Source organism: Mesocricetus auratus, unplaced genomic scaffold (genome assembly GCF_017639785.1).
Source record: "Mesocricetus auratus isolate SY011 unplaced genomic scaffold, BCM_Maur_2.0 Super-Scaffold_100011, whole genome shotgun sequence".
Lineage (NCBI taxonomy): Eukaryota > Metazoa > Chordata > Mammalia > Rodentia > Cricetidae > Mesocricetus > Mesocricetus auratus.
In genome coordinates, this window is record NW_024429195.1 from 74,225,675 (window position 1) to 74,239,022 (window position 13,348).

Sequence of the window (13,348 nt, forward strand, 5' to 3'; positions counted from 1 at the left end):
AAAAAAAAAAAAAAAATACTGAGTCAGAAAAATTTTTTAAAGAATTGAGTACATTTGTTAAGGAGTGGAAGTTCTGAAAGAAAAAAATACCCATTGTTATAGGTTTGAAGTCCCTAATTATTTATGGATACCACAATTAGGTGTGCTATATTGTCCTCAATAAATCTGGGGGGGTACTTAAATTAGGAATGATGGGTGTTTCTTCATAAAGGCCTATGTTTGTATATGTTAAGATTGGAAGGATTGGAGGAAACTGGAAAACTCTAAGAATATAATACCTCATTCGTGGATCCAGGGGTTTAGTCCAGTGCATGCATGAGAAGCACCCAAGAACTTTGTCAAGCTGGGTAGGGTGGCCTCAAGAGGAAGTGTAGGAGGAGAAGCTCACGGCCATCCTCAGCTACATGGTTTGAGGCCAGTGTTAGATTATGAGACCCTGTCTCAAAACAAACAAAACCAAACCCACTTCTGAGTTTTCAGTTTCCCCTCGCCTTCTATACCATACTCCATATTTTTTTTTGAAAACTATGAATTACTAGCCTATGCTCCAGAGTGTACCTGCAGATTGTGCATGAATGCCAATTTTACTCTTGCAACCGTTTTTTTTCGGATAATCTTAAGGAATTTTCATTAATCCCAGCACTTGGGAGGCAGAGGCAGGCGGATCTTTGTGAGTTTGAGACCAGCCTGGTCTACAAGAGCTAGTTCCAGGGGCTGGAGAGATGGCTCAGAGGTTAAGAGCACTGACTGCACTTCCAAGGGTCCTGAGTTCAATTCCCAGCAACCACATGGTGGCTCACAACCATCTACAGTTCAATCTGGTGCCCTCTTCTGGCATGTAGGCAGAACACTGTACATGTAATAAATAAATCTTAAAAAAAATTAAAAAAAAAAAAAAAAGAGCTAGTTCCAGGACAGCCTCCAAAGCTACAGAGAAACCCTGTCTCGAAAAACCAAAAAAAAAAAAGAATTTTCAAACCAATTCTCAGTTTCCTTACCACCTGGGCATTGAGCCCTGGGCCTTTCCCAACTAGAGTCTCCCTTCTTTTAGTTGACTCAGTGTTTCAAAATGTTGACGATGTCTTTTTCTCATAGTTCCCTACCCTGAGACTAGAGGGATTTGGCTGAGGGGTGGATACCATTAGGTATCACAAATAATTTATCTTTTACTGTGCAGGGTAGTCAACTTCAGAATTATTTCAGAATTGAAGGATAGAAACAACCTAAGTGTCTGCCAGTAGGTAAATGGTATGGTACATAAGATGGCAAAAAAATTGCTTTTGGTTTTTCAAGACATAAGATGGAATATTATTCAGCCATGTTTGGATGAGTCCGAAGAACATTGGGCTTTGTAACATGAGCTCTAGGCAAAAGACAGGTATTGTACATACCCACTTCCATGAACTGCCGAGAGAGTCACATTCAGAGACAAAAAGCAGATGTGGGCGGTGAGAGGATGGGGTAAGCTGCTTTTGTACAGGATGAAAGGCATTCTCAGGACTGGTTGCAGAACAGTGTGAATGTATTCAGTATCACCACATTGTGCATCAAAAAATGGCTAAGATACTGAAGCTTATGCTTAAATGATGGAGATGGAAACAGACTGTGGTAACAGTTATGCTACATGAATGCACTTAATGCCATCAAGTTGCATACTCAGAATGGTTAGATGGTAACTTTTATGTGTATTGTATCACAGTAAAAAAAGAAAAGGTTGGTTAAAAGTAAAAACAACTGAACTGTTAGGATCGCTTCCTGCCATAGCTGCTAAGACGTGTGCTGTCATACCTTAGGACATGCGTGCCTACCAGCCATGAACACTTTCACTTTGAGTAACTGGAGGTAGGGGAGGATAGTTACTTGTTTTCTAATGCAGCCTATTCCCCAAGTATACCTCTCCCTAAAAAGTTCAAGTTCGTGATCGTAAATGCAGTGTTAGCCCCATATAGAAGCTTTGAATTCTTATTTCATTTGTGTCTTTCCATGAAACCAGTAGTAGTTGGTGTTTCTTGTGGATCTGGAAACTACCCTGATCATTCATTCAACAAACATTTATTGAGCATTGACACTATGGGGACACTGAGCTCATTAACAGGATAGTCCCTGTGTGGTGGGGTTTGCATCCAGCTGGGAGAGATGAACTTGTCAACAGATAAGGATGCTAGGATGTGTCACAGGTCCTGGGAAATGAGCCAATCTTTTTAGGCCCAAAGAAGTTGGCACATTTTCTAGGCTCAGTGCTGGGCACATTTCCCATTCAGTGTTAAGTGTATGGTTTCACTGTGTGTTCACTGTTACTATCTACTTAAATTGCCACCAAAATGGTCAAAGGCAGTGAACTCCTTCACACAAATATACACTGACAAATTGCAGTTTGAAATAACTATAGCAACATTTCACAGGAACTCCAAAGTCAACATAAATGGTTCCTACCTAGGAAATTGACTCTTTCATATTGGCACAGTAATTCCAAGTTGGTTTTCCATTCCTGTCAACGTTTGTGGACTGCCGTAACTCCCCCATCAAGTGCTCAGTACACAGGGAGGCCAGATTATTACCAGGAGACAAAGTTACCACAGGCCAAGAACGTACCTGAGCATCTGAATTGAATTCTCCGAAACTGAAGAGCCTGGACCTCAGCTCCAATTCCGCAGCCTTTTCCTCCTCTCGTTCACAGTTGGCCTTAAGGATCTGCTTGTGCTCCAGCAGGAACTCAATGTTGTCCTTTCTGTAGCAAGAGGAGGAGGGGACCTTTGTAACTCAAGGCCACGCATGTGTGAATGCGTTTGAGAGAGAGAAATAGAGGGGGAAGGGGGGAGTGCACACGCATGTGTGAGTGGGAGCCTGTGTGTAGGAGAGCATGCATGTGTGAAAGGGAGCCTAGCCCGTGTTTGCCATGGAGGTCAAGAGGTCAACCTCAGATGTTAATCCTCACTTTTCACCTTGTTTAAAAAGTGTTTTACTCAAGCGGGGGTGGGGGTGAGTGCTATGGTCTATGTGGAAGTCAGAGACAACGTGCAGGCCTCGGCTCTCTCCTGCTACCATGTGGATTCCAGGGACTGAACGTGGGCTTGGCAGCCAGCACCTTCACCGACTGAACATCTCAATGGTCCTCTTGTTCACCAAAGCAGATGCCAAGCTGTCTGGCTCCCGAGCTTCTGGGGAGCACTGGACTTACTGCAGCTGGCTTTATGCAGGTTCTGGGATTCAAACTCAAGTCATCATGTTTGTTCTATAATTGCCTTATCCCCTGCCTCATTTCCTCAGGTCTATACTCATGATGCGACTAGGCAAAGAAATGCTTTAATGCAGGCTTTAATGTCCATCAGAGAAAGTTTCCTTCCCTTGTCTGCTATTGTGGTTCCCCTCAAGACCCCAAACACAAAGAGTGTAGATAGCATCAGGGCCACAGGCTGTGCCTCTCGAGCTTGTTGAGTGTCCCCAGGTCTGGCTCAATCATCAGAATCGCTCCAGCTTGAGGGAAAATGGAAATGCCCGACCAGTTTGCCTTGAGATTCTGGTAAAAATTCTCCAGGACACGGGCTGGAGACCTGGCTCAGTGGTTAAGAGCACTGGCTGCTCTTCCAGAGGACTTGAGTTCAGTTCCCAGCAACCACATTGTGGCTCTCAACCATCCATGGTGGGATTGATGCCCTCTTCTGGCATAAAGGTGTACATGCAGATAGAACATAAAAAAAAAACTCTTCCAGAGAAAGACTGTACGCTCATCCCTTTCCCTCCCAAACATGCCTGCCTTGTTGGGAGGATTGTGACTGGGCCACCACACACTGGGCCAGGCAGGAGGGCAAGAGGGCACAATGCGGGGGAAGGGGGAGGTTGCTAGGAAGCATTGATTATTTTGGGGTTTCTTGCCTTCTGGGCAGATTAATTGGTTTTGAAGTTAAATGTAATTTGACCTAGTGCTTAAAAAAGATTTTCCATCTTCTAATGCAGAAAACTGTGCCAAACAATTCTACACATTTTGCAGACACATAGAATCAAAGCTTTATTCTCTACAACTGAAGCTTTCTCGAAGCTGTAATTTTAGGGGAGGGGACTCTGTGACTCATCTAATCTCTTCTATACTAGACCTGCAATGCTGCTAGACACAAGATGATATAGTATTAAATCAGAGTCATTTTGCTGAGATTCACACCCAAGGAAAACTGAATTTATTACCACTCAATCTAGGTAGGGACAGCTAGCCAGCTGACAGCTGTCCTGGATGGAATGGAGGCAGTGGGTGTCCTTTCAACTCTTCCAGCAAGTGAGAGGAAACAGGAAGAAAATTCACTGAAAGCCAGTCTATTCTGTACAAATGTAAGTTCTATCTATTTTGTGTCCAGCATGTAAACCATTTTTAATTAAAATCCCAGTCTGAACCATGAGAAGAGACACCTTGAGTGAGTTGGATGTGGCCTCTGGTTAGTAACTGTTGAACAGGAGAAATCACTCACATCTTATCCTGGATAAACTTTTCTCTTTTGTTGACATCTTCGAGATTCTCATCTACATCTTGGGAATACTGGACCAAGGTGAGATTCTGTTCCTCCAGCTCTGTGAGGACCTGGAGCAACTCTTCTGGCTCCTTGAAGTAAATCTCCGGCATCTAAGCAACCAACAGTGAAGAGACATGTCTCAGATATGCCCATGTGACCTGTCTGAACAATATAGGGATGGAGCTGCCACACCCATCCACTCTCCACACATGTAGCAAACTCCTGGAGAAAACCACCTTTTAAAGAGGAACCACTTATTTTTTGCTAGGGGACTATTGTAGATGTATGATGGCACAGTACGTTGGGGTCACTTGGTGGAGGCCTGTTCACAGTAGCCACGAGGTAAAGAGAGAGGAAGATGCCAGGTAATAGTGGTGCACACCTTTAATCCCAGCCTTAGGGAGGCAGAGACGGGGATCTCTGAGTTCAAGGCCAGCCTGGTCTACAGAGTGAGTTCCGGGACAGACTCCAAAACTGCAGAGAAATACTGTCTCAAAAACAAAACAAACAAACAAACAAAAACCAGAGAGACAGACACAGAGAGACAGATCAGGGGCCCCAATTCCCTTTCAAGAACACACTCCCTAAGACCTAGCTTCCTTCCACTAGGCCTCTTCCCCAAAGATGTTACCTCTGCAGATATCACATGGTCTGCAGTGGGGTCCCCACCCTCCCCTACACTGGGGACCACACAAATGCTTTTGGAAAGGTTCAGAATCCATACTAGAGTGCTTGAAGAGACTGTGAGGGAGGCAGACAGAATTGTAAGGGGGCTGCACCTTGTTCCCAGGGAGAGAGGGCCAACTGTAAGATGATTTGGGGCATGGGAGAGATGAGGACTAGGAGTGGAAAAGGGGGTGGGGCAGAAGAGGAGGGGAGGGCAGGAAAGGGGGAGAAGGAAAGATGGGAAACTGATGGAGGGCCATTTCCTCTCAATGCTAATTATTTGATATGCCCTGGATTTTTAAAAATACATATTGTTTTAAATAAGCATTTTCAAAGTGACATATATTAACATAATGTGTTATTTACAGTAGCCAAGACACAAAAGCAGCAACAACATTCATAGGTGGGTGAATAAGGAAATGCAATGTATGTATGCATGTATGTATGTATGTATGTATGTATGTATATATACACACACACACACACACACACACAAAGGAACAATATTCAGCCTTAAAAAGGAGAAAGTCTCTTCTACGTTTGTGTGGTTATGAACACGTGTGTACAGGTATGTATAGACGTGTGCTGGGGCCTGCAGAAGACCTCAGGTGTGGTTCCTTAGGCAATGCCCACTTTAATTTTATTTTTGAGACAAATCTTTTGCAGTTCTGAAACTCACCAAGTAGGAGGCTGACTGTCCAGCAAGCCCCAGGGTCTGCCCATCTCTACTTCCCAAGGGTTAGGTTATAAGCACACAGCCGTGCCTGATGGTTTTGTTTTTGTAATAGGTTCTGGGGCTGGAGACCAGGTCCTCATGCTCCCAAGGCAAGCACTGTACCTACTGAGCCCCCTTCCCAGCACTGTTACCTACCCTAACATTTAAATGAGGTCTTGTGTTTTTTTGTTTTGTTTTTTGTTTTTTTTTTTTTTGCTTTTTGAGACAGGGTTTCTCTGTGCAACAGTTCTGGCTGTCCTGGACTCAATGTGCAGACTAGGATAACTTTGAACTCAGAGATCCACCTGCCTCTATCTTCTGAGTGCTGGGATTAAAGGTATGTGCCGCCACCACCCCTACCCAGCTTAAATGAGCTTTGATGATCATTTGGGTAAGTGAAAGAACCCAGTCACCCACACAAATACCTCTAGTGTGTAGCCCACTTATTTAAATATTTAAATAGCCAGTCTCTTAGAAATGGGAAGTGGAAAGACAGTTGCCAGGGGCTGCAGGTTGGAGGGGTGTTGGACGGGCACAGTGCTTCAGGTTTGCCGGATGAAGGTGTAGAATCTGCCTCACTATGGGATGTGTGGCCAACATTGCTGCATTGCACACTGAAAAATGGGAAGATGGACAACCATGTGCTTGCACACGGTTTAAAAGCAAGATGACCCGGGTAAGGTATGCCCTGTGTAAAAATGGGTGGTGTAAGATTTGTTTATTTTATGTACATGAGTTCTCTAGCTGCACGTATGCCTGCATGACTCAAGAAAGCACCAGCTCTCACCATAGATGGTTGGGAGCCACTATGTGGATGCTGGGAATTGAACTCAGGTCTTCTGGAAGAGCCAGCTCTCCAGCCCTCATTTTGTTTCTTTTAAAAAAGTCACTTTCAAGCCTTCATGATTGTATGTAGATTGAGGTAAGTGCACAGTCAGTTTTGCAGCAATAATGGGGTATTTTGAGGGAGGATTATTTATTGCTTACCCAATAAAATGAAAAAAAGTGATCATGGGCTGGGACGGTAACTCAGTGGGTAATGTGCTAGCTGTGTAAGGATGAGAACCAGAGTGTAAAGGACACATGTAAAAGATGGGTGAGCTACCCCAAGATATCTAATGTTGCTTGTGGCTATTGTAAAGGGTGATGTTTCTCTGATCTCTGTCTCGGTCCCTTTATTGCCTATATATAGTAGAGCTACTGATTTTTTTTTTTAGTTAATTTTGTATCCTGCCACTTTGCTGAAGGTGTTTATCAGCTGTAGGAGTTCCCTGGTAGAATTCTTCAGGTCACTTACGTAGACTATCATATCATCTGCAAATAGTGAAAGTTTGACTTCTTCCCTTCCAATTTGTATCCCCCTTGATCTCCTTTTGTTGTCTTATTGTTCTAGCAATAACTTCAAGTGCAATATTGAACAGACACAGAGTGGACAACCTCTCCATTTAGTTTGATGCTGACTGTCGATTTGCTGTATATTGCCTTTATTATGTTTAGGTATGTTCCTGTTATCCCTGATCTCTCCAAGACCCTTATCATGAAAGGGTGTTGATGTTGTCAAAGGCTTTTTCAGTATCTAGTGAGATGATCATCTTGGGGTAACTCTAACCAAACAGGTGAAAGACCTGTATCACAAGAACTTTTGAGTCTTAAAAGAAAGAAATTAAAGAAGATACCAGAAAATGGAAAGATCTCCCATACTCTTGGATAGGTAGGATCAACATAGTAAAATGGCAATCTTACCAAAAGCAGTCTATAGATTCAATGCAAAATCCCAGCACAATTCTTCACAGACCTTGAAAGGATAATCCTCAACTTTATATGGAAAAACAAAAGACCCAGGATAGCCAAAACAACCCTGTACAATAAAGGAACTTCAGGAGGCATCACCATCCCTGACTTTAAGCTCTGTTATAGAACTATAGTCCTGAAAACCAGTTTGGTATTGGAACAAAAACAGACAGGTAGAGCAATGGAATCGGATTGAAGATCCTGATATTAACCCACACACCTTTGAACACCTAATCTTTGACAAAAAAGCTAAAACTATACAATGGAAAAAAGAACGCATCTTCAACAAATGGTTCTGGCATAACTGGATGCTGGCATGTAAAAGACAACAGATAGATCCATATCTATCACCATGCAGAAAACTTAAGTCCAAATGGATCAAAGACTTCAACATCAATCCAGCCACACTGAACCTCTTAGAAGAGAAAGTGGGAAGTACCCTTGAAGGAATTAGTACAGTAGACTGCTTCCTGAACATAACACCAGTAGCACAGACACTGAGATCAACAATAAATGGGACCTCCTGAAACTGAGAAGCTTCTCCAAGACAAAGGACACAGTCAACAAGACAAAATGACAGCCCACATAATGGGAAAAGATATTCACCAACCCCATATCTGACAGAGGGCTGATCTCCAAAATTTACAAAGAACTCAAGAAGCAAGTCTCCAAAACACAAGTAACCCAATTAAAAAGTGGGGTACAGAACCAAATAGAGAATTCTCAACAGAGGAGTCTAAAATGGCTGATAAGCACTTGAGAAAGTGCTCAACATCCTTAGCCATCAAGGAAATACAAATCAAACAACTTTGAGATACTATCTCACTCCTGTCAAAATAGCTAAAACCAAAAACACTAATGACAGTTTATGCTGAAGAGGATGTGGAGAAAGGGGAACACTCCTCCAACTGCTGGTGGAGTGCCAACTTGAACAGACACTTTGGATATTGGTATGGAGATTCCTCAGGAAAATGGAAATCAGTCTACCACAAGATCCAGCAATTCCACTCTTAGGCATATACCCAAAAGATGTACATTCATACAATAAGGACATCTGCTCAACTATGTTCATAGCAGCATTATTTGTAATAGCCAAAATCTGGAAGCAACCTCGATGCCCCTCAAATGAAGAGTGGATAGACAAAATGTGGTACATTTACACAAAGGAGTACTACACAGTGAAAATAAATGGAATCTTAAATTTGCAGGCAAATGGATGGCACTAGAAGAAACCATCCTGAGTGACGTAACCCAGTCACAAAAAGACAAACATGGTATGTACACACTCATTTATGGATTTTAGACATGGAGCAGGGGATTGCCAGCCTTCAATCCTACCGCCAGAGAGTCTGGGAAACAAGGAGGACCCTAAGAGAGATATGCATGGTACCCCAGAGAAAGGGAATGGGACAGGGTCTCCTGAGGGGATTGGGAGCATGGGGAGAGGGTAGGGGAGAGGGAGATGGAAGAAAGAGAGGGGGAGATGGGAGAAAGAGAGGAGGACATGGGGGAGCAGAAGGTTGAGTTAGGGTAAGAATAGAGGAGAACAGGATGAGAGATACCATAATAGAGGGAGTCATTATAGGTCTGAGAAGAGATCTGGCACTAGTGAGATTTTTCAGAGATCTAAAAGAATGACACCAACTGGCATCGAGGCTACCTTAAATGCCCTCCCCTGATAATGAGATTGATGACTACCTTATATGCCATCCTAAAACCCTCATCCAGTGGTTGATGGAAGCAGAGGCAGACACCAACAGCTAAACAACGAACTGAACTCCTAGAACCCAGTTGCAAAGAGGAGTGAGGAGCAAAGGAGTCAAGACCTGGCTGGTGAAACCCACAGAGGCAGCTGAGCTGAACAAGGGGGAGCTCATGGACCCCAGACTGATGGCTAAGAGGTCAACATGGGACTGACCCAGACCCCCTGAACCTGGGTGTCAGTGAGGAGGCCTCAGCAATCTATTGGGCCTTGGATAAATAGATCAGTATTTATCCCTGGCACACAAATGGACTTTAGGAGCCCACTCCATATGGAAAGAGGCTCTCTCAGACTGGACACATGGGGGAGGGGCCTAGGCCCTGCCTGGGATGATTATGACAGACTTTGAAAATCCCCTATGGAAGGCCTTACCCTCCCTGGGGAGCAGAGAGGGGATGGAGTGAGGGGTTGGGAGGGCGGGGGAGGAGGATGGAGGGAAGGGAGAGGGAGGTGGGAGTAACATGTGTAAAAAGTTAAATAAAATAAAAAAAGATGGGTGAGCATGGCAGCCCCTGAGCCTCTCAAACCCTCGTCCCTTGTAATCATAGTCATTAAGAGGCAGAGCCAGAGGGTCTCCCAGGGCAAGCTGGCTAGGTAGCTGAAATCAGTGAGCACCAGATTCAGCCAGGAACCTTGTCTCAGTAAATAGAGTGTAATTAAGGAATACCCCCAGTATCAACTCTTGTCAGGGTCCTCCGCCATAATCCAGCCATAGCATCATCACGTCCTCATAGAGAAGATGTGACTCCAGGCCACACTGCAGAAACACTGCCTCTTCTGACATAAAGCAAATTCCAAGAAACAGGCCTACGGCTTATCCGTCAGTTAAAGATTAGCTTAATGGAGACTCCCTTGGTAGGCCTGAACAAAGACAATAAATTGTGATAGACAGGATCAGACCCTGCTGTCAGGTTACCAGGCAACACAGGATGCTCTACCCCTCCCACTGACCTCTTGCCCTGCCAGCTTCTTTACAGCTGCAGTCAACACCCCCCATTCCTTCTCATCACTTCCCCTATATAATAAATCCCTTTGGGATGAGTCAAGTTTGTCGACTTGATCGGAATCCTGTCTTGTCGTCCTTCCTCGGATCTCTTGTCCTTCATCTTTTTCCTAGGCGTCCCCCAGACCTACGTTGAGTGTCCCGAGGGTCGGGACAAACTCTGGCCTCCACAAGCACAGGCACACAAGCGCTCACACACAGGCAACCTTAAATACGCACACAACACAAACACTAAGCAATCGAAGAGTTGGAGTTTTTATAGGGCGAGTTTGATTTTATATCTGCTCCAAATTATTTCCTTTGTGTTTTGTTTCTGAGACATGGGCTCACTATGTAGCCCCAGCTGGCTTGGGATTTGTTGTTGCTTTGGTTTTGTTTTATTGAGTCAGATGACTCTTGTAGGCTGGCCTCCCACTTGCCATTTATGGATGATAACCCAGGGCTGCCAAGCCTCCTGCCTCTGCCTCCCAAGGGCTGGGATTGCAAGCCTGCTCTGTCACATCCAGCCTCTTTGGCCTGAAATCTGTGGTTCCCCTGCCTCACTCTCAAAAGAGCTGGCATAGATTCTTATATTTCTCATAGATGCTTGGTGACAACGGTGGGTAACTGGCAGGGTTTGAAAACATCAAGTCATATTTCCTTCCGGAAAATGTGTAATATGTCTGGAACAGGGTATTTCAGAAGAAATGAACATGGAGACCACATACAGCTGGAATCAAGAGACACAGTCTGGTTACCAGATCGAACTCCAGCAGCTCATCCTCTATGAAGAACTCCAGACTGTCGTCTGAGGTCATGCTTTCAGGCCGACTGTAAAAGAAAAAAATCACTTCTGAGTTGTTTTCCATTAGTAGGTTTGTCTTTGCTCTTAAATTGACTTTGAATCCTATCACAGAATTTTCTTATTTAATTTTTATTTATGTGTATGAGTGTTTTGTCTGCATGTATGTCAATGTATCACGTACATGTCTGGTGTCTGTGGACGTCACAAGAGGGGGCCAGATACCCCGAGATGGAAGTTACAGGGAGTTATGAGCCAACATGTGGTTGCTGGGAATCGAACCCTCTGCAAGGGCAGCCATTGCTCTAACCATTGAGCCATCTCACCAACCCCTATTACAGATTCTTTTAATCAGATTACTTATTTTTAGGGGACTGCTCACCCCACAATTCCACAACTGTACAAAAGAAAACCGTATTTAGTCCCAGGCAGAGTCACACATGCAACAAGACCACACAGAAGCGCCAAGCTCCACAGAACAGATTTTTTTTTTAGCAGCATCAAAAATTTAGCTTGCTTTCTCTAAAGAAACATGTGACTACCTATCTTGCCATGTCTGTTTTGTCAGTACCAAAGTGGGTCAACACACGACTTCAGAATATGGGCCCTAGTGCTCACTCAAGACTGTCCACCACCTTCGGAATGTTCCGTCTCTTTCAGAGATTTGCGCTTTGTAGAAGTTTCTAATCACATAAGGAAGTATCATGTAGGCAGACGATAAGATACGACCTTACAGAATAATGGTGTTGAACCTACAAGATGGCTCAGAGGGTAAAAGCACTTGCCACCAAGCCTCAGACCCCACATGGTGGGAGGAAGAGAACTGAGTCATGAAGTTGTCCTCTGACCTTCACACGTGTGCTGTGGAACACACACACACACACACACACACACACACACACACACACACACACACACACACGGGGGGTAGGTAAAAACAATGATGTGTCCTGGAAATTGGCTCTGGAAGAAGGTTTTTTTATAAAAGATAAACTGAAAACCATTAGAGTTTTAATCCAGCAGGAGTAAGGAGAGGGGAAGGTAGTCGGTGATGGAGGCTGTAGTGGAGAGAAAGAAATGAGAGCAGGGAGGAGAGTGAGGTCAGAATAGTGAAAACACAGTTGGCAGGGGCTGGAGGGACAGCGCAGCAGCCAAGAGCACTCGCTGCTCTTCAGGGAACCTGGGTTCCTTCCCTAGCGGTCATATCAGGCAGCCCACAATCGCCTGTAACTCCAGCGCCAAGGACTCCACTGCCCGCCTCTGACCTCCATGGGCACTGAAGACACACACGAACCACCGCGCGCACAGGCATGCACACATGCATGCATGCTAGATCCAAGGCTCAAGTTGTTGAGAAACTACATGTCATATGCACTGCTGGGGGGAGTGTAAAATGGCGCAGACACTGTGGGAACAGACCCCTGCCATCTAGCCCACTTGTGCATGCTAGGCACTCATCCAGAGAAATAAGAACTGTCCTCACACAGAACGCTGCACAAGGAGCTAAAGAGAAGGCTCAGCAGTTAGTGCTTCTGCAGAGCACCCACAGGGTGGCGGCTCACAGCTGTCTCCAGCTCCAGGTGCAAGGGGACCCAATGCTTTCTTCTGGCCTCAGGGACCCTGCACACACATGGGGCAAAGAAGTGTTCATGCAGGCCAAACACATATGTAAAACATTATTTTCAAACAGTTTATGTATGTATTATATTTATTATGTACATAGTATTCTGCCTGCGTGTATGCCTGCAGGCCAGAAAACGGCACCAGATCTCATTACAGATGGTTGTGAGCCACCATGTGGTTGATGGGACTTGAATTCAGAACCTCTGGAAGACCAGCTAGTGTTCTTAACCTCTGAGACAGCTCTCTATCCTGGTTAAAAATAATTTTAAGTTGAACAAATAAAGCATACAGCACCTTTATTCATTATAGCCCCAAACTAGAAAGCCCCAAACTGGAAACCAGGTGGATATTTTTCAGTAAGTGAACAGTTCAAGTATACAGTGTTCAGACCAGAGTGCTATTCAACAAGAGCGCTAACTACTCACGGTCTAACATAGGCAGATCATGGGAGCTAGTTATTATTAAAACCAAAGGTTACTCACTGCATGATCCTACTTATAGCACACTC

The 13,348-nt window shown here is 44.4% G+C and overlaps 1 protein-coding gene across 2 annotated transcripts in view; it reads right to left on the reverse strand.

Annotated features, from left to right (window-relative positions):
- Positions 1-13,348, reverse strand: part of Ccdc38 (coiled-coil domain containing 38) — a 53,206-nt gene that overhangs the window by 7,056 nt on the left and 32,802 nt on the right. For both annotated transcript variants that reach the window (XM_040755041.1, XM_021225965.2), the window contains exons 11-13: positions 11,174-11,246; positions 4,458-4,609; positions 2,593-2,728 (exon numbers count right to left, since the gene is read on the reverse strand). In XM_040755041.1, the coding sequence (XP_040610975.1) occupies positions 2,593-2,728; positions 4,458-4,609; positions 11,174-11,246 (361 nt within the window). The remainder of the gene's footprint in view (positions 1-2,592; positions 2,729-4,457; positions 4,610-11,173; positions 11,247-13,348) is intronic.